At 35.4% G+C, this 21,773-nt stretch overlaps 1 protein-coding gene and 1 long non-coding RNA gene across 5 annotated transcripts; one reads left to right on the top strand and one right to left on the bottom strand.

Moving 5' to 3' along the window:
* Positions 1,973 to 21,626, bottom strand: LOC109848192 (putative tRNA pseudouridine synthase). Of its 3 annotated transcripts, XR_002248724.1 has the most exons (11): positions 21,352 to 21,626; positions 21,227 to 21,262; positions 19,556 to 19,668; positions 6,879 to 7,027; positions 6,252 to 6,396; positions 5,436 to 5,849; positions 4,007 to 4,454; positions 3,700 to 3,891; positions 2,781 to 2,835; positions 2,592 to 2,682; positions 1,973 to 2,173 (listed from the first exon to the last, which is right to left on the bottom strand). XR_002248724.1 is itself a non-coding variant. In XM_020417576.1 (7 exons), the coding sequence occupies exons 1-7, from the start codon at positions 21,590 to 21,592 to the stop codon at positions 4,014 to 4,016; spliced, it is 1,539 nt and encodes a 512-aa protein (XP_020273165.1). In that variant the 5' UTR covers positions 21,593 to 21,626; the 3' UTR covers positions 3,807 to 4,013. The 3 variants fall into 3 exon arrangements, 1 of the variants encoding a protein (XP_020273165.1); XR_002248725.1 differs by lacking the exon at positions 3,700 to 3,891; XM_020417576.1 differs by lacking the exons at positions 1,973 to 2,173; positions 2,592 to 2,682; positions 2,781 to 2,835 and having other exon boundaries at positions 3,807 to 4,454.
* Positions 14,450 to 19,278, top strand: LOC109848193. Of its 2 annotated transcripts, XR_002248727.1 has the most exons (4): positions 14,450 to 14,531; positions 15,672 to 15,797; positions 17,669 to 17,772; positions 19,053 to 19,278. It is a non-coding gene; the product is annotated as an uncharacterized LOC109848193 (long non-coding RNA). The 2 variants fall into 2 exon arrangements; XR_002248726.1 differs by lacking the exons at positions 14,450 to 14,531; positions 15,672 to 15,797 and having other exon boundaries at positions 16,639 to 17,772.

Raw genomic sequence — 21,773 nt, forward strand, 5'->3', positions numbered from 1 at the left:
GATGTGATCACTTAGAGGTCTTGTCAGCCACCCTCTTCTTGTAGCCATCAATGACTATTTGTAGAGTAGGAGAGTTCCTTGATCTGTGGGATATGGTCATGCCTAGGTGAGGCGCCCCATGCTCTCCTCCTTGATTCGTGGAATATCACCAATGATGTGATTGTTCTCATACCCTAAATGGACCGTTGTCAAACGTGCTGACGAGGTCAGACTTGTGCTGGCGAGTTGACTTCTGGCAGGTCTGATCCATGCAGATGGGTTAGCCAAACAGGCGGCATTGGCGAGTCGGCCAAACAAGTAGGGCTAGCGATTTAGACTCGTATGGGTGGGCCCAATATCCAGATGGGACCCCAAATCGTGCTATCGAGATGGTCGAGTTGAATGTTGGTATGTGGGCCTCCCAACTCGTGCTGGCGAGCTGGTGGCTACTTGACTCTGGGTCGACTGGGTCCGCTCTTCATGTTGACACGAGGGTGTCATCTCGAGGGGCGAACTGACACGCTCTTCATGTCAACACGAAGGGTCTCAGCCATTTGGTCGTTTGGAAAAGGGTGAAAAAAAAAAAGGAAAACCCCCTCGGGGAAGAGGAGTCGACAAAGGCCGCCTTTCGTGTCGACTAAGCGGTCTCGACTCTAGGTCTCGGACCTCGAGACGACTAAGGCCACCTTTCAAGTCGACTTAGTGGTCTCAGCTCGGGGTCTTGGGGTCTCGGGCCTTGAGTCGACTAAGGCCGCCTTTTGAGTAGACTAGGAGGTATCGCCTCGGGGTCTCGTCCCGAGGTCTTCAAGGTGAGGGCGAGTCGACATAGGGAGTCTTGTCTCCTTAGCCTCGTAGTCTTGAGCTTCAAGACGGCTGAGGTCGCCCTTCGATTCGACACGAGAGGTCTTAGTTCTCGAGTCGACTAAGATCGCCCTTCAAGTCGACATGAGAGGTATCGGCTCGGGTCTCATCCCGAGGTCTTCAAGGTGAGGGCGAATCGACACATGGAGTCTTGTCTCCTTAGCCCCGTGGTCTTGAGCTTCGAGGCGGCTGAGGTCGCCCTTCGAGTCGACACGAGAGGTCTCGGTTCTCGAGTTGATTAAGCTTGCCCTTCAAGTCGACACGAGATGCCTCGGTTCTTTGATCTCGTCCCAGGAGGTTTCGTCAACTTAGGCCTTCAAAGTGCTAACTGAGATCGCTCTTCGAGTCGACGAGGGGTCTCGAGTCGTCGGAGTCGGATGGGCCGACTAGTAAAGTTTGATTTCGAGTTGCCCATAAATTTTTGGATAGTGGGGTTTAAATAATTGTTTGGCCCAAAAAAAAATTATTTGAGTGTTTGCTTTATTGCTCAGAAAATTTTATAATTTTTATTTAACCTAAAATGGAAAAATGGATAAAGAAATAGGAAGTCTACTTTGGTAATTCCTGGTTGAGCAGTAATACCTAATAATTTACTAATTTCTCTGCGTTACGGGTCAAGGAGAAGATTAAGAAGTGGTGGGGGAAATATTTTAAATAGCTTTGCGGCCTCCATTTGAAATCACTCGTCTCGATTGAATCCCTTGATACCTCTCTTTTTTTCGTCGGACCTTTGTATTAGGGAGAATTGTATCCACAATGGATATGAATTATTGCCACTCTAGGGGAGAGATCACTACTTAATGAAATTCAAAAGTATTGATTTATCTACTGAGTGATTGTGATTTGTTCTAGACATATCATTCACCAATATATCTACGAATTACGCTCATTCTTTTTTACTAAAATCATTTGTCATGTGGGATATAAATAGTGTTCTCTCCTCTATTTTTTTTAGGTCTAATCCGATCCACAACATCCTATTATTTGTCATGTGGGATATAAATAGTGTTCTCTCCTCTATTTTTTTTAGGTCTAATCCGATTCACAACATCCTATTTTGCATGGAAAATTTGAAGCTTAGAGCATATTCATGCTCAAGTATTGACAATCTGTCTCCCACGATTAACAAACATAATCAAAGAAGCTACTGAGACTAACTACGTCTATTCATTAAGTTCCAATAGCCATTAGATAAAGCTCATTTACAAATAAGTACCCTGCATAACTCCAAATAAGTTCACTTCACTATATCCTTATTCATTCTTCAATGTCATAGTAATGCTTAATCGCAGCGCCACAGAGCACAGCCAGTGTCAGAGCTTGAGCATGAATCCTGAAACCCAAGAAAATAATATATAAATAACTAAATCCATAAAAATTAGAAGCTCGGCTGAAATTATTTCTACATCCAAATAGGAGTTCAAACTCAGAAAGGCCCTTGTGATTTGCGCTGTTACTCTATTAAGCCCCAAGACTATTATTTGGATCTATTAAACCCCTATGCTTTTTATTTTGAATCTATTTAGCCCTTATGGTGTTTCTCCATAACTAAAAAAAAAGGTATTTTTGTCTTATTGAATCTACTTTTTAGTTATGGAGAAACACCATAGAGGTTAAATAGATTCAAAATAAAAAGTATAGGGGCTTAATAGATCCAAATAATAGTCTAGGAGCTTAATAGATTTATGGCGCAAACCGTAGGGGTCTTTCTGAGTTTGACCTCTCCAAATAGCTGTCAAACAACCCAGCACCTTGCATGAATCAAGCAAAGGCTGGGTTTCATAGCGCTTCTCTTGGCGTTGTAAGCTAAAGAAGCTCCCACTGCAGAAGCCCACATTGTTCCTGAAACAAGAAGAAAACTCTCAAGGATTCACAAAACTTTCATTTTTATTGCAAAAAAAAATAGAAGGAATTTGAGTGTAATTTATGAATTTGCTTACCAATGCTTGTGAGCTTGTGCTGAGAGACCCATGTTTGCAGAGAATCCATTTTGTTCTGGAGGCAAAAAGGATAGATGAGAAAGAGAGAATGAGTTTTGGAATGATGAGGAAATGCGTTGGGCTGTAGATATATATAGCCGTAAGTTTCCCATGGTTTTAGTGTATAAAGTTAGAAACCAGGGACTAAGATAATTTTGAAAAAAACTAGCAGCAGGTTGGGGTTCTGTTGTTGTCCAACGTGCTACTTTCCTAGAATCAGAGGCCCGCAGGAATAATAATAATGATAAAAGAGAGGATGAACCGCTATTGGCTCAGGTCAGATTTAGTCAAAGGAAAATATTACAGATTACCGTTTGTTCTGCTGCTGGGATTTTAAATATGAGGTTGAAGGAAATCATATTGCAAAAAAGTATGATATGAATAATTCATTTTTCGGTCCAACGTGAAAATCATGGACACGGTAGATTCTTAGATAATGAATCCTCTCCATCGCCAGAAAATAGTGGAGTAACCCTTGCTTTTATTTTGAGCGTCAATTTGTCTACTAGGGTGGTTGTTGATTCATTCTGAAAATAGNNNCCCCCCACCCACAAAAATAAATAAATAAATAAATTACATTCATTCATCTTACATTCAAAGGCACATCATAATTATTCACTAAATAAATCAATGATTGTCATGTAATAGCGATCTACCTACTTATTAGTAGTAGTAGAGAGGACCGGAATTCTAGACTATGTGACGAGTCGTCTTAATCTCTACACAATTTATAAAGTAGAAAGAAAGCCTAAATCAAATTTATCAAAACGACCAACTCATTTTTATCTTTATAGATCTAGAGACGGAAGCAATCTCACTAGGAACAAGGAGGAAATTGATGAACTTGGATATCAGAAATGATAATAAAGGTGCAATTTACCCGTGCAAAGAAGCCAAATAACGAATCATAATTCTTCTTAAATCTGAAGGTTCATGTAGTATTATTGCGCTGAATAAAGCTAAAGATTATTTTATGGAGAAAAAAAATTCTTTAGAAAAGTGCATTGCTCATGGATATTCTTTGGCTGATCTCAAAACTCCCATACAGGCAACATTCATGAAATTGCCAAATCTGCAAGAGAAAAATCAAAAGAAAATAGGAAAAAAAGAAGAAAAAGCTTGTAATATCACGACAAATCCATTAGGATCAAGACCAAATAACCCAAGCATGAAGCATCTAAACGTACCTAGATGCTATTTTCCAACCGTACAGAAGTTTTTTGCCTTTTCACTCTTCGTCTTTTCAAAATTTTCTTTCCAACCTTTCCATGCTATTCTTACTTCATTCAACTCCTCCTCTGGGATGCTTGTGTGCTTATCCAAGTTGTCTACCCATTCTTTCCATGGGGATTTGGATGGATCTAAGAACTTTGAGAGCTGAGGCAAAATCACAGAAGAGTAGAACTCATCAACTTCCTTCTGGATTTCTTCAGATTCTACAATTCTTCTCATTTCGGGGCGAGTCATATTTCCAGGACGAGTTCTGATCGCAAAGCTGTTGCCCTTGAGAAGTAGAACTTCAGATGGAGCAAGAGGTAGAACAATGCGAGAAAACTTGGCAACGGACAACTCTAGTATATCCCGTGGTAGCAATCCTCGTTTCACTGCAACTGCAGTTCCGACCATTTTCCGAATCTGTGTGGAGAAAAAAGATACATAACAGAACAAGCAATTATTAAAAGGAATCCATATATGCAGGAATAAAAACAAAATAATACTGATTTATGCAATAACAACCATACCAATGCTTTTTATCTCAAATTTGAGGTCATCTACATGAATCATATTATTCAATTCAATTCAGATCTATTAAGGGTCATCTCCTTAATTAAGTTAATGGCTACCATATCCTTCTCAATTGCTTCCACTCAAGTTCTCTTAGGGCTACCTCTAGCCTTTTTTCCCTCATAATCTATAATTTTATCACTTCTCTTGACTGGCGCCTTTAAAGACCAAACTATAGCAACCAATTCTCTTATTTTATTCTCAATGATACTTCTTACATGACCAAAAGTGCTGCACAATGGTACCTAATATATGGCCATTCTGTGAGCTTGGGAGTTGAGATTGCTCAACAATCCATAATAGTGCCAGCAATCAGACACCCCTTTTATTATTGCAGGGAAAGTGAAAGGTCAAACCCCTTATATTTCTTTGAAGAGTGATGTTAATTGCACTATGAATTTGATAGCGTAAGACACAAATATCTTTTAAAATAGAGACCATGGATTTTCATTGTAATTTACCAGGGAGGACCCCACGATGCTAATGCCTTTAAAATAGTATTATAGTAGTATGAAATTTGTTCTACAGTTAGCATTACTCTGACATGGATACTCATATAACATCCTACAGACTGAAGTCATATAAAATCTTGACCAGGGGGCTCAGTCAATTATAATAAAACTCCAAAAACTCATATGTCATGACAATTGACAAGTATTCTCCGTATAGACTACTATGTTCTAGGACCTGCCTCCTATAACTGAATATGTTACAAGGTAAGGATATTGTTGCAAGGTATTATCTTATAACAAAAATGTACACAATTAGAAAATTACAGATAATTATTCTAATCGTACAAAACAAAAGCTAAGATACAAGTGAAATGCTTACTTGGTGAAGCATGAAGGATTCCCCACAAATCGAGACTTCAATATAATTGAATCCTGATGACTTCTCAAACTTCCCACAAGAACATTCAAAGATTTTTCTGAAGTGGGATCCACTAATTCTATCCATTTCGTCAGGTTCATGAAGCCATCTCGCTTTAACAACTAAAGAATCTGAACTTCTCAAAATATCCTTTTGTTTTCCAAGAGAGGCATATTCATGAAAACCAGATTCACCATTACACATGGAATTCAAATGTTCTTCACACTGATCTGTTGTATCCTCCTCATCGCTCCCTATGACCTCAGATGCCATTTTATCCTGATACAGTCTAGATCTTCTCATATTGTGACTCTTTCCAGGAGTCTGCTGCCTATATTTGGAACGAACAGTGTAGTTATGGAAAGCATGCTCTCCCTGCAGAGGGGGAAGGGGAAGGGAAGAAAAGAATAAATGACTATACTGGTTACAGCATTAAAGATAAAAGTTTTGGTAATCACAATTATGACTATGAAAACAAGCATCCGAAAATTTCTAGGCAACTTCAGCATTTGGATACTTTCTAGAGCTTTTATTCTGTACTATCTTCACAAGAATGAGCTACAATTACATAATTTATATTTAGACTAACCTAATACGTAGTATGTATGTAAATGCTGCATTTTCATAAATGTGATAAAAGGATCTGCTTATAAGAAAAGTATTTCAGTAGGAAGGCGAATATCAGAATCGGTCCATTTTTAGGCTATGTTGATATATCAGAAAAAATATTCTAGTCGTCAAAGGAAATAATTAAGTATGCAGTAGAAAATGGATTACCTCGAAACAATTCAATATGCTACTGAATTCTGTTAGATGGTTATCAATTTCCAGAGAACCACAGTCCCTTGTGATCCCAATAACCTCTGCAGGAAGGAGATATGAGTACATACGGATTGTGCATTCCCTTCTTGCATCAAAACTCCTGAAAAGGAATAAAAGAAAACAACAGAAGGTGTCAATAAGCTTCTGGACGCCTTTCACCTCTTCAAATCCTCTACAGACTGTATCATGTATAAACAGTCTAAAGAAAGCAATTTCTGCTTAAGCTTGAAAAATATTCAGATTCACTGTTTTTCTATTACATGTTTCTGAGCGGATAAGCTATGTGCAAGAAAAGTTACTCATAGCACATAGAGCTGTCTTATTTAGTTAATAGAGGATGGAAAGTATAATAAAAATGATTAAACAAGTTAAGTTTCTCATCAAGATTCATGACTACAAGACAGATCACAAGATCGCTGCAACTAACAGGTATCAAATAATTAGCAAAATTAATCGCACGATGTTTTATGCATACCCAATGTCACAAGGCATAATACTCATTACAGATAAGTACTCTGATACTTTTTTTATTTCAAATTGAATAAATAATTGAATTTACAGTCGTACATAAATATGGCTTACCCTTGGGAAGGTAAAATGCTGAAGACTTTGACATTCTTAGGCAAATTCATGTTAACATAACTTGCCAGTGCAATACCGTTAGGATCTTCCTGCCATGCATGTTCAGGTATCTCCATCTTTAATGAAATCATAGTTGCCAAGGAATGGACCTAAAATGTACCAAATATGAGAACATATAGAACCACAGAAGCCTCATGCAAACTGTTTATACTTTATAATATAAATACACGTTGAAGAGAAGAATACTCTACACTCATATAAAAAAGATGCAGACAAGTACTTAAGAAAGATAAGACATGTTGCCAAAAATAATTTAAGTTTCAGATGTTTACCCACAATTTTGCGTATACTATCTACAAGAGGTTCTTAGTTGTGCCTCACAAATGCACTCCACCATTCAAATTTTATAAAACATATTAAAAGGGGGAAGTTAGATGTCTTAGTTAGAATAGGCTGTAGCATGGGTATTTCTATCATCAGGTCATATCCAGCAGACAGAATAAACAGCCCACATCTTCCAAACTCCTTAGATGGGTGTCAAGTAATGGTCTCCTTATATCATGCTATGAAGTAAATTTAATTTCCATTACCTTTTGGACACTCCGCAAAAAATTCTAAGGAACTTTTTGATGCTGGTCATAACACTTATTTTACACTTCTTGCTCAATGATACATGAATTTCCTTCACATGTTAAAACCAAGAGTTTGACATATTTAACAGGAATACAAAACAAAAATATGGACTTCTATACAAAATTAATACATTTCAAATGTCTCGAGAAAATGAGAAAGACAGAGAGACTTAAGGCCTTTTCAAATTCGAAGTCCTATAATATGTAAGTGAACATTATGCCTTCTTATTATTATAGAATTTAGGAATGTGAGTTTGCAAGTCTATGCTATATGTGCACTATGATTTCGAGAGGAATGACTATGTGCGTTTATGTACTCTCCTTAGACACATTTGCACACAGTTCTGACATTTCTGCATACTTTTCCTATTTTTAACGAATGCTCATGTGGCCAAGTCCTTGTAAAGCTCCAGTATAAACTGTTCTAACCTAAGTTCACAGAAATATATCTTACACAATTGCACTTATGGTTTGAAGTTACAGATTTACACAGGAAGAATTATTAACTAAGAACACAGTTCTGACTGATTATAAGTTTGTAATTATAGCTTGAAGTGACTTGGCAGTTTAGAAAATTTCTCACACGGGAGAAACCAGAACCCAGAAATGAATAGTTTACTGTAAAGAGTCCGCTATAGAAGTATAATAGTTTCAGCCTTTCATGTACCGTAACACTTAGGCGGCTATTATTATTTTCTGAAGGTTAAAATGAGAAACATCATTATCAGTTATCTTTGCAAATGAAATTTAGTATGTTATTTTGCAAAGGAAAATAAATTCAAGTTGTATATTGGAGAGTATTACTTAATTCTTTAAGTGGAGTTTGGTCAAACTAGATCTGTATAAGTATAAATACATGGAATCTTGCAAAAGAATCAATTTGAAAATTTGGACATGCAGTTTGAAATAACATTGATTATATATACCCAGTGTAATAGATTCAGATACAAACTGTGTTTTTAGGAGGATGAATGCATACAAATGTATTCTCTTCTGAAAGTACCAGAAATGGTGAAGTATTAGATATAAATAAGATCGTAAGCAAGACTTGGTATGTAGGAACCTTTGCCAGGGCATATAACTTTCCACTACAGAGAATAACCATCAATAAAAAACATTGTCTAAAAGCTAGATGGCTTTTTTGTTTTTCTTCCGGATTTACCCTTCATTTTTCAATTTATTTTCAGCCTTAACATCTGAAATTTGTTTTGGGCAAAGGATATTTCAGGGAGTTCAGGCCAAATTTCATCAAATACTGTTCATCCCAAATCTGCCCTCTAGATATTTTCTCTTTATCACTTCTTAGGCTTGAGGGTATTTTGGGAAAGTAAATATTAACTCCTTTTTATGGCCTTCCCCTCTTCCATTGATGTTCGTTCTAGGGTTTTGTTGTTTGTGTTTGCCATCGACAATCCAAAGAGGAGCTCGAGTGATCGCGGAGAAAGCAGCCAAGAAATCACAAGAAATCACAAAAGAAGCAGCCAAGAAATCGCAAGAGCTCACCAAAGGCGCGGCCAAGTTCTCGCACGGGAGAAAAAGGAAACGACTTTATTGGGAAATTTGGGTATTTTTACTGATTTTTTTGCTCGATCTTGCTATAGAGGCGATCTAAGGTATGATTTCTTCTCATTTTGGGTATTCTGTAGTCCTCAAAAGTCTCAAGTAGCTTCACCTTCCCCCAACCTCCATTTCCTACCCTCCCTTCAGTTTTTTTCAATTTTTAATCCTACTATTTATTTACAACTCCATCGCAGATCCATCGATCACCTGAACGAAAAAAGAAGAAAAAAAGGAGGAAAACGAAAAAAAAGAGAACATGAAGTACCTCGTCGAAGTTGAGAAGGGGGCGCAGGGCTCCGATGGCTGCCCCTCCGTGGGACCCACTTACAGGAGCATCTTTGCCAAGGAAGGCTACCCTCCGCCCATCCCCGGCCTCAAGAGGTGCTGGGATATCTTTCGGTAAATTTAATTTTGTTGTTTTTTTAAATTTATTCTATTCTTTTCTTATTTTTGGGAAATCTTGATTATATTCTCATCAATGCTACTTTTCTATTTACTAGATTGAGTGTTGAGAAGTATCTTGATTCCTGAGAATCGAATGCTCGGCCGCCGCGAGATCTTTGAGGGCAAGGTACTGGTTTTGAGCTTTTCCCCTCTTTATGGGTTTAGTTGCTGATTAATATTTTTGTTGTTTCTATTTTAGGCGGGTAAATATGCGTGTATGACTTACAAACAAGTGTATGACATCGTGATGAAGCTTGCTGCTTCGATTCGTAGATGCGGCGTTGAAAAGATCAGTTCTTTTATGTTCACTTTTAGTTTTATGTATAATATCAAACAAGGGCAGGGTTTTGGATGGATAAATTGGATCGATATTTTTTATGATAATTAGAAATTAAGCAGAAGTAGAATGTTTTTCATCTTTTTTAAAAAAAATAATATTTAAGAGACTTATTCTCTGATTGCCCTACAAAAATAAAGATAACTTCACTTCTCTATTCGTTGAAAAGGTAAACCGTTGATTTTTATGAGTTTGACTGTTTAATAAAATGGCAATAAAAATAAAAAAGTTATCCAAGTAAAATTGAGTGTTTATTGGAGACCATTATCATCAATATATTGCAACATGAGTGAGGTGCTCGGTATTTGTCTTGAGTTCCAAATATTTCTCACTGTTTTCTTGCAAGAAAATCTCCATGCTAAAAAAATTATTAGTTTGGTCTGAGAAATTTACTCTTTATGAGTTTTGTTCAATATAAATTGATTGGGAAACGACAAATTGAACTAGACCTTCATTAGCTTTACACTGTTCACGTGGTCATTTCCCCTCTTGCCCTTCTCTCTCTTCTAATTGTATTCATATTTAGTAACTTGATGAACACTTTGGACTAAAAATAGGTTCTCTTGTCCTCTTTGGGCTTTGACGAACCCAAAATAACCCCTCCCTCACCCGAGCCCATGCCACTCCCATCCCTCCCATCCCATTGAGACAGAACAGGGGGCCTTCCCAAAATGTCCTTGAATCTAAGAGGTGAGGGAGAGTGTTGAGTGATGTGATTAGAAGCATGATGGTCAAGGAGGTGATGGACTTGGGATTTGTTCGGGAGATAAAAAGGAGGTAAAAAGTTAAGTACTCTCTCCTCAAAATTGATCCCTACGTCTGACAGAAGCCTAAATCCTTCAAAGATCATCATCAAAAGAAGAGATCTATGGTTGAATATCATCAACCTCACAAGTAAGTATCATTCATTCAAGAAGATGGAACATATTATTATAATATATAGTAAGTATTTATATGCCTCCATATTGTAATATTTACCTTTCATGATGTGAATGTTGTAGAATACTAACTTTTATATTGAACTTGTGATTGCAGGAACTTTATAAGTCACAATATACATGACAACTGATCAAATTTTCTGAGATGCAAGCAACCTACAATGTGCACACATTGTATTAGATGGCTATTACTATGGGTTATTAAGGCTTCGTTTGGATACCATAGTGTTTTCCTTGTTGTGTTTTCATAAAAAAACAACATGGTGTTGTGTTTTCTCTTAAAATGTTTTCAAGACACCATGTTAAGTATTTTTAATCAACACTAGTTTGACCCATTATAACATTAGTATTAAACATATTATTAATATATTATACATTAATTATAAAAATGTTATAATATTTAGTTTACATTATTATAGTATTATAAGTATTAAATGTAATGCAATATAATATTGTATAATGTATTATAATATTATATTGTACTTTAATGAGTTATATTATATTATAATTATTACATATTATTTTCAAATAATTATATATTTAATTATTTTGGTATATCAATTTGTTATTGTTGTATATTATATTAATATTTTTATAATAATGTTATTTTATTATTAATATAATATAATATTATTAATAATGTTAATATTATGTTATTACTAGTACGTTATTAATAAATTAATATGTTATAAATATTTTAACATTATATAATATATTATAGTTTTTAATATGTTAGAGTTTATTAATAGTACTTTAATAATATATTAGTATTTATGATATAAATAAAAATTATTATATTATGAATATATTCGCACGTGAGGCGGGGCGCTGCACGTAGCGATGCTCGCGCCTCGCGTGCGCCTCACTCGCGCCTCACGTGTGCCTCGCACCTGCGTTATGTAACATACTCTTTCTTCTATTTTTTTTAAAATAATTTATATAATTACATATTTATATCATGTAATATACTATTTCTAACTAGTTGCTAATCTATTTTCATCTTTTCATGTTTAACCTATAAAAAAAATAATTAGTAATTTAGTATACTTGTTTGCTAATTGTAACTTCCTTCTCTAATTAGCATGCTAACTAGCAAATTATGAACATGTAAATATGTAATTGTTACATTCATTTTTCATCTTTTCATGCTAAGTAGCAAATATCAATTAAGAATACTAACTAAAAAATTATGAACAATTATGTTTGTTAATTATATTTCTTAGTCTTTTTATGTGACAATTTATAAACATATGCTCATAATTGTTAATCACTTAATTTGATGATTTAAATATATGTTTCTTGTATCTTTTTTGTTACTTTAAAAATTCAGTTAACATAATTTGATGATTTAAGTTGATATTCTCATCATTTTGAATGTAGGTAACTAATATGTTGCTTATATATTTTTATCTTATGATGTTGGCAAATATTAGTTTGAGTTATGCGCCTCAATTAGTGAGGCACGCGTCTCATTGTGCGCCTTGCGCATGGTGCGCGTAAGGGACCTTTACGCCCCACTTTACGCCTTGCGCCTCAATAACACTGATTAGACTATTATATAATATATTATTATATCATTATTATGTTGATAATAACTCTATATTAATTACATTTAATATATTATATTAGATATTATATTAACACGTTCTCAAACTCAAAATCAAAACACCAAACTTAAAACACCTAAAATGTGTTTTGAAATAAGTGCTATGTTTTTTGTTTGATGATGGTTTAGCTCAAAAAACATCATGGTTTCCAAACGCATGGTGTTTTGTTTTTGACAAAAACACCATCAAGGTTGCTGATAGCGGATTGCGGCGCGTCGCGGCGAGGTACCGCTAAGGCTATATCGGGCTATTGTGGCGAAATCGCGGCAAATAGCGTACAGTCAAATAGCGGTCAAATTTAAATATATTTAAATATCCTAAATAATAAGAAAATTCATAAAAAATCTAAAAATTCAATTAGTTGTAAATTTCTTGTATTATCAATAAATAACAATTAATAAGCTTGTTGTATGAATGAAACTATGAAGAAATTCAAGAAATATAGCATCATAATATGTGTGATAGCGGGTTTAGCGGGTTTAGCCGCTTTTAACAACAAAAATCCGCTTTTAACCGTGAAAACCCGCTTTTAACCGCGAAAACCCGTTTTTAACCCGCTAAAATCCGCTTTTACGCGCTATTCGAATGAATAGCGGATTTTCCCGCTTAAGCCAGCCGCAAAACCCCTACGCGTAGCGCTGAAGGGCCGCGACCGCTATTCGCGCCGCTATAGCCCCGCTATTGGCCGCCATTTACAACACTGAACACCATGTAAACAACTAAAACACCATGGCATCCAAACGGAGCCTAAGGTATTTAGTTGTCATGCCACAAGTTTATATTTGTTACTTTTTTACTTTTAGGCTATGATGATTGTCAAATTTTCTGAGATTAGTAACATGCAATATCTATTGGTATTACATTGGATGGATAACAATGATGATATTAACCAAGTTTTTAGCCCTAAGCCATAATTTGCATATACAAGTGACTGGTTTATTTTATATGATGACAACAAATATTTTCAAATGATGTTTGGGTGTCAGTTTAGTGTTTATGGGTGTCTCACCTCGCGCATGAATTATTTGCTACTAAAGATAGAGCTTCTAATAATGTCTCCTTTGCATTTAGAGAAGTTGGAGGCTTTATCATATTGTTGTAGGAGTTGCAGGAGCTTCAAGCTACTTGCATAATTAATAATTGTACAAGACATCTTATTCACAAACAATATAAGTCTTCAAATATTCTTCTCAATGATTGTTTGAAATAACAATTACATTCTGTTGACTAATGATCACTGATAATTCCAATATTTTTTCTGAATAATAGATTAATGTAGATTTTTTTCCTATTTATGTATCAAGTTAGCTGGCTATGGACTATCTATGTGAGCATCAATGAATTTATTTTCCCAGACACAGTGATATTGTTGGGAGTTTTAGGTATGTGAACATGGTTTTCTAGGATTATTCTTGCAATTGTTTAGTCTAAATTTTAAAGAATCTCATTATTACATGCATTTTGCACTTGATTACTTTATTTATGGGAAATTAAGCAACAAGACAAATGTATATTTCATGGAGTTGCTTGACTTATTAACATTCGGGAAACGACTCTACAATAAGAACCCTTGCGCCCAAGAAAGTTTGGTTATGTGGGTTATTAAATATATTAGTATATTTGGGTAAATATAATCATAAAAGAATGACCTATATGCCCAAACGAAATAATGACAGAAGGAAAATAATTGATGTGATTCGTAATGTTTCCATAAGTTTATTAAATTTCCAGCAACATTTAGCATACTCATCATACTCCATATGCGTGTCTGTATGTTTGCTTAGACCACACCAGTATTAGAGAGGAGATTTAAAAGACTTCTTTATTCAATCAGGATGATAACTATGATGAAATTGATTTCTGTTTTTCAATTATCCAAGGAGCTGGATGTCGAGGCGTCGAAGAAGGCCGACCAGATAAAAATTGAGGCCTGAAGCATGCGGATCAGATCAAGACGCTTGTCGGTGAGATCGGGATCCCGATCCCGATCTCGCCGATTAAGCACTTAGCTTTGCAGGAACCGTCGACGGAGGAAGCGACGTCGGATAAGTTAGAGAGGGTCGGGGTTACCAATGAGCTGAGGGAGTTCGTCAAGGGGATCACTATTAGCACATTTCGAGATTTCCCTATGGAAGGTAATTTCTTTTTTCCTTTTTCGCCTTTTTGGTTCATAATTTGCTAACAAATTGTCGAATCTTGCAAAAAATGAGCGTTTAAGCGTTTTTGGTGGATTTTGTTACGTGCTTATTAGATTCTTGAATTCAAGCTTATAATTAGATTAATGCTTGGGTGTTATTACAAAGTGGTGAATTTTGCGAAAAATAATCTATAAATCTCATGTTTCTCTCACTGTTGTTGTTTCCCCCCTTTCTTCGAGGATTTGATTCCTTCTTACTATTTCCTCAATTAAGAAAATTTGGAATCTTGCTGTGGTTCAATTTTGGGTTTCTCAACTCGATTCGCTTCAAGAACTGGTACTTTCCCTCTTTCTCCTATATCAAGAACATGAAAGTTTTGATTGTTCTATTCTAGAATTTTCCTTCAATTCATATTCGTTTAGTTTTATGATACATATAGAGTACAGGTATTATTGTTGTTTAAACTGTATTAAGATTTCTAACTATTATAATGTGAAATTATTGACCATCCTATGTTTAGTTCATTGTCATGTAAGATTTCTATTGTGGTTGTTGTAGGTGATTGCCTCCAATCTAAATAGACACACTCAGTGTTTCTCTCAGTTCATGGAGTCCTTTATGCAGTTTCCTTCTATTTTTATTTTTCTTGAAAAATCTTTAAAATTTTCATTTAGTTAAGTACCTAATTTGCATTAATTTTAATGCTTCCGCATATTATTATGGTTTAAGCTCTTTAAGATGGGTGAAAAATGAGTAGTTTAACATTTTCTGTTGAAGATGATGTTTCATATGCTAAATTTATATTTGTTGAGCTTAATGTTATAAGCATGTTTAACTTCATGGATGAATATATTTTGAGGAAAAAGGACCGAATTGATGCTCTTAGTTTTGTTTTAGCTAAACCGATGGGAAATACACCATGTATGCTTGAAAGAAGCATTATATCGAGGTGATTAGTCTTGGTTTAATTAGCCTCATCTATATGGATTCGAAAAATTACTTTATTATAATTGCATCATTTATTATAATTGCACCTTGTCCTCAATGCTACTTTATTATAATTGCAACATGTCCTCAATGTAACATATGAATTGATGTCATTCTGATCTTTGTCATGATCGAGAGATCATTTTTCAGGTTGAGAGATTTGCGACAGACTTCGTAGTTGTAAGGTTTCAGACTTGGGATAAAGTTGAAATGCAGTTACTAGATTGAACCCTACAAAACAGGGGTTAGATATTTTTCTCTCTGCCTACCCAAAAGGTATTTGTTTATCTCATAATGTGATGTTTCAAACTTAAGAAGCTCACAACATGTTAATATCACAGGTTTTCAAATGGTTGATCCTCAAATGGCCAAACAATACTAACATTTGATGCACAAGGACAAAAACAAGCACAAATATGAGGATGAAATGTATGCTTAAATGTAAATTATTGAACATTAATTTGTAAGTTAACATGTTTCTCAAATGATAATAGGTAGAATAGGACGAAATGCTCAATATCACATATTCATTTCCACACATGCATGTGCACAGAGGGAGGGAGGGATATTGCTTTCATTTACTTCCATTAATTATTCACATAGCCTAGAATAATGAATTGTTGACATTTTAAATTCTTTCTATTGGATAAAAGTTTTCTATGGAAAAAATGGTACAAATGTGTAATATGACCAGACAAATATATCAAATGGATGATGCATTATAGTCTACGTTACATGGACTCGGGTACGAGTATCCGATACGGGTGCGGATCCGAGTGTCCGATACGAAATTTCTGAAAATTTTGGATACGGGGACACCGTCCTAAATTTGGATACGGGTACGGGGATACGACAATAAAAAAAATATTACAAGCATTCCTCAAAATATTACAAGTATATTGTTGAAATGGAAGGTAAATATTACAAGTATACAAAATATACCCAAATTTTTATTTGCTACCCATATAAATATTACAAGGTAAATATTACAAGTTTTATTTACAAATTTTTTATTTACAAATTTTACCCATACAAATGCTACTCATACAAAATGTTACAAGTATAAAATTTTTTATTTACAAAGACTACCCATATAAATAGGTTCTAGGGCTAGGGTTCCCACATTTTCCTTTTTCCCCTGTGCTCCTTTCCGCCGCCTCCTTCAGATCCAAGGACTGTCTCCTCTTTCCTCTCTCCTTCCTCTCTCTCCTCCTCCAGATCTCACTCCAAATTGATGATTCTAGGGCTCCTTCCTCTCTCCTCCTCCAGATCTCACTCCAGATCTCATTGTTCTCCCGCGAAGCTCGTCTCCCCTCAAATCTCGTCGCCGAATCCTCCCTGGAATCTCGTCGCCGGCTCCTCCCTCGAAGCTCGTCATCCCTTGAAGCTCGTCGTCCCTCGAAGATTGTCGTTTACTCCTTCCTCGACTGCCTTCCCTATTTTCGAGCGAATTTGGTATGTAATTTCATATTTTCTTTCTCTATTTTTTGGTTTTTCGATTCACAAACCTCGTCTTATCCGAGTGCCAACCACCGTATCCGACCCGTATTTCGTACCCGGATCGGTGTCGGGTCGTATCGATGCCGGTACGATGGCCAAACCGTCGTGTCCGAGTAACGTAGATTATAGTATTATAGTCTTGACTAATGTGACAATTTGGTGAAAATAAATAAAACTCCTCTGTTCCTGTAAGAAAGTTAGCATTTAATTCACTAAAGTTATGAAACTTAAAAAAAACTCTCACCTACACTTCTCAGTTGTTATTAGTTTGTTCTTTGTAATAAACCATCAGCATATTCACTATAATTACTTGTATATATTTAATAAGAAAGTGAATAGTGTAGCGTATGCTTGTGTTAATTATTTTCTCTTTTACTCTTTGTTCTATGGTTCTCATAGCATATTACAACTTATCTTTGTTGATTACACCATCTTGCTGAGCATTGTCCTTTTTGTTTCTTTCTAGTGGTTCGTGCTACATAAATATAACTGTTTTGGAATTAATTATGTGGACACAAAAAGCTAGTGATAATTCATAATTCCTATTTCTACATATCAATTTTTTCTTTTATTGTCCAAGTTTGTAGTTATTGATTAAGAAAAGATGTCAATCTTGCAATGATTATCATTTCAAATGTGATGCCAAGGTATGTTCTGAGTGGTCATTTGCTCAAGCCAACTACCAGAAGCCACACTATGTTGCTACCTTTGGAGCTCAATATACTATCATCATTACTGGTTAGGATGGCAGGTATTACTCCTCACTCAAATTTCATTTATGCTAGAAATTATGGTTTTTTTGCTACGCAAATGTTTCTAGTGGTATTTTACTACTAAAAATAATATCAACAAGTAATAGATTTATAGGCACATCTAGAGTGGTATTTTACTACTAAAAATAATATCAACAAGTAATAGATTTATAGGCACATCTAGATTTCTACCAATAACCCACGTCAGGTTTATTTTCTTCTTAATCACTTACAGTAAGTGCTTAAATGCTATATCTAGATATATGCAACAACATAATAGAAAATAATGATAATAAAAACTATGACTAACATGATGACATCAAATTTTGAAGGTATCAGATTGGAAAATTAATTAGCAATATGAGAATGTTACATGCATGATAACTTTGTAAATGACTTTAGTGATTTAGGCGGCAGACTAGACAACAATTAGCAACAATATCAGGGGAATAAACCTACAATCTAAATGTTACACATATTACACATCAGAAAACTTGACTGAAACTGCAAATTCCAGAATAAACCTACAATGATACTATACACACTACATATGAAAAAACTTGATTAGAACTGCATATATGCTGATGATTTGAGCTAAAATGCAATAGGAAGACCAGTAAGAACGTCTGAGATGAGATTTACACCTAAGCACTTAGTAGAAACCTGTGGAGGATTACAACTTACAAGTATGATTTAATGTTTTGGGCAATACTTTTAGTATATTATGTATGGAAAGGTAGGCAATATATGATAGATGTGTACACCCACAAAGTTATTTTGCTTGAACTATTATTGAGCATAAAACCGATGATGAAAACCTTGAAGGCCAAGAAAGTTTAGTTTGTGGGTAACAAATATGTTAGTACATTATGTAAAAAAAGTCGTAAAAGGATCATTCATATACCCAAATAAAATAAGTTGGGATTAAAGATAAATTAATTGATATACCCAAATAAAATAAGTTGGGATTAAGGATAAATTAATTGATGAGTAAATCTTTAGTGTTTTGCTATATTTATCAAATTTCTTGACAACATTTAGTTTTCTAGCCATAGTTTGTATATCCTTTGTAACTTAGGCCACGCCAAGTTCTAGAAAGAGGAGGTTTAAAAGACTTAACGGGAATCGATTCCAAATGGTCTTGGGATTGTCTCTTGCATCTCAAGAAAATTCAGATTTAAACCTCAAACGAGCCAAGTTCGAAGAAGTATTGACTAAACAACAAGATTCATGTATTTATATCATTTTTATCTACTATATTGTCTATTTTATGAATCAGGTACTTAAAAAATTTTCAAGGGGAAAAAGAGATGGGACTCAATGAGGAATTGGATTGCCTGGATGAAGGGCCTAGAAGCATAGCATCACTTTTAGGCCTAGCACCGTGTGAATTAGAGGATCGTTATGCATCTGCAATTTTCTTTGAACAAAACTTTCATTATTTGTACATATATTTGTTGATAACTAACTATTATGATTATTGAGGTGAAGTCCTTTCAATGAAATTATTTCACAATTTCTTAAAAACAATTATAAGATTTTCTTTTCCCCCGCGTCTCGCGGGAGGTATTGGCTAGTATAATTATTAAAAAAAAACAAGCTGACAAAGTTGTCCTGAGAAACTTTGATTTTCTGATGCAATTAATTTTTTTAGTGAATTGATAGAGGGTTTAGGGGCAAAAAAAACACGTAAGAAACAATTATAGTAGAAAACAGGTGATGGCCTTAACAATTAAGAATCTATCAGTTAGGGTCAGGAATCAATATGAATGAGAGCCTTACTCCTTTGTCAGTTCGGCTACTTCTGGCCCATCCAATTTTATGCAAGTTTCCATAATTACTATCATGAATCCCTCCAGCTTTGTAGATGGCGTGTTCCAGTTCTCCTTCAATAGCTACATGGCAAGATTTGAAAGCTTTGTCAAAAGCCCTTTCGCGCTAAGCTGGTGAAATCCATCAAACCATCAATACTAATCTAAGACATTTAGCAAGAAAAAGAAGACCGTCATCATCAATACTTCAATAAACTAAAATATCAAGCAATTAAACAAACACGACCTTTACAAATAGTATGTAACAGTATAATGAACAATGAATGTTAAGAAGCACACGAGCTTTAGTACCAACAGACAATATGTAAGAAAAGAAAGATGTGATTTTGTATGGATATTGTTCCAGATAAATTGATAGCCACAATAACCTGACACGAAAACTAACCAATGGCCAAGATGATGTATTCTGCAGCTGTAACTTGCAAATTATCCAAACAAGCAACATGTGTTAATCTCCTATCCCGCTAAATTCAGATGTAATGTGCAATACTTGCAATTGACAACTATTACAAAAAAAGGAAGATCTGAGACCTAAATCCACATAACACAGAGGCTACTTTCACACCTCGATTATTTTCCTTTTTTGCACAGTCCATTTTAGCCATGAGACCCCAAAAAACACATGATTCAATGAATTAAGCAGATTGGACCCAGAGTAAGACAACAACATACACCAAGGAGGAAGAAGAAGAGATCTTAAAGCACAGAAGAATATCCTTAGATGCAAAAGCATCCGTATTTGGGTGCTCAAGGCATGTCCCTGTTAGTAAGTAATGACGTAACACAGCAGGGATGTCAAAGTAGGCGCACCCATCTTGCTGCAGCTTGTCTTAATCTCTTTGGTTATCTCTAGCTCATGTGTGCAAGATATGAAATACTGATGGTTGCATGTGTTCATGGTCACTCCATAACCCCATTATCATTTTGCAACAAGTTATACTTCACTGAAAGCAGCAAAAGCTTAAGATAATTTGGCTTCATGTGCTTCTGTAGTTCAAGAGATAAATTAAACACTATGGAAACATCAGGCATTAAGCAGCAAGCCCACACACTCAACAAGGTGCAACGATCACCATGCCCAGAAGAACGATGAATACATGTTTGAACTTTGTCTTGACTAATGTCAACCTATCTATTAGCTTCCTTGGATACCGTGAAACTTTTACACTGTATTTTTTTTCTAGTTCTAAACTAATCTTTAGGAAGATGATGTACACTTATCAACTATAGAAGATCTAAAGATATTTCAACTCAACCCCCTTTCCCTCCAACCAAATCCTATGATTGCAGATTTCACACCAAAGCCGTAACCCACTACTGCATTCTGCATACCTCAACAATGCATGACGAAGGTCAAATCCTATGATTTTAAATTTATGAATGCTAGCCATTTCTTAGCTTTGTAGCAACAATTAAGTTAGGTTGTATTGTCATTAGGTAAAAATTTCAAATTAGAAGATCATGGAAAATAAAACCCTAATGAAGTGCACACGATAGGAAATGATTGTAATATACACAGGATTAAAACTAGCATCTTTGACATTAAGAAATTATATGATTAAATACAAAAATAAATTCGCCATCCATCGGAAACCTAGATAAAGTTTTCGAGTGTTCTTACTCGATAAAGGATCCTCGTGCGGCTGCTTCTGAAGCCCTAAAAAAAGATTTCAAAAATAAGAAATCTACATCAAAGTCAAAAGAGGGGAATGATGAAATCCAGAGAAAAAAGAACAATAATTTTACCTTTGTAATCAGTACCGACGTATCCAACACGCATCACGACCTTTTTCTTGCGGAAGGATTCCCATCTCGTCTGCGAGCCCTCTTCACGATCGTTGGGGCTCAGCGACGAGCAGAAAACCCTAATATTTATAGGGTTTTGAAGGAGTGAGCGAGATTTGGGGAGAGGGGAGACGAAGAGAGAGCTAGGGTTTCTGAGTGTGAGTGAAGAGAACGGGAGGCGAAGTGAAGAGGAGGCCGCCATTTTACTGGAGGAGTTGGCCCCCAACGGGGGTCTAAGGAGATAAATGGATGAGAACGTTGAAAAAGGAATTTTGCCGTCCCCTGTGAACTTATCAGATACTTCCCTGTACAATTTCAATATTTAGTCATGCAAAATGCATAGTGTAGAAGGGTAAAAAGGAAATATTGAAATACAAAATTAT

Source organism: Asparagus officinalis, chromosome 7, assembly GCF_001876935.1.
Source record: "Asparagus officinalis chromosome 7, Aspof.V1, whole genome shotgun sequence".
NCBI classification, from domain to species: domain Eukaryota; kingdom Viridiplantae; phylum Streptophyta; class Magnoliopsida; order Asparagales; family Asparagaceae; genus Asparagus; species Asparagus officinalis.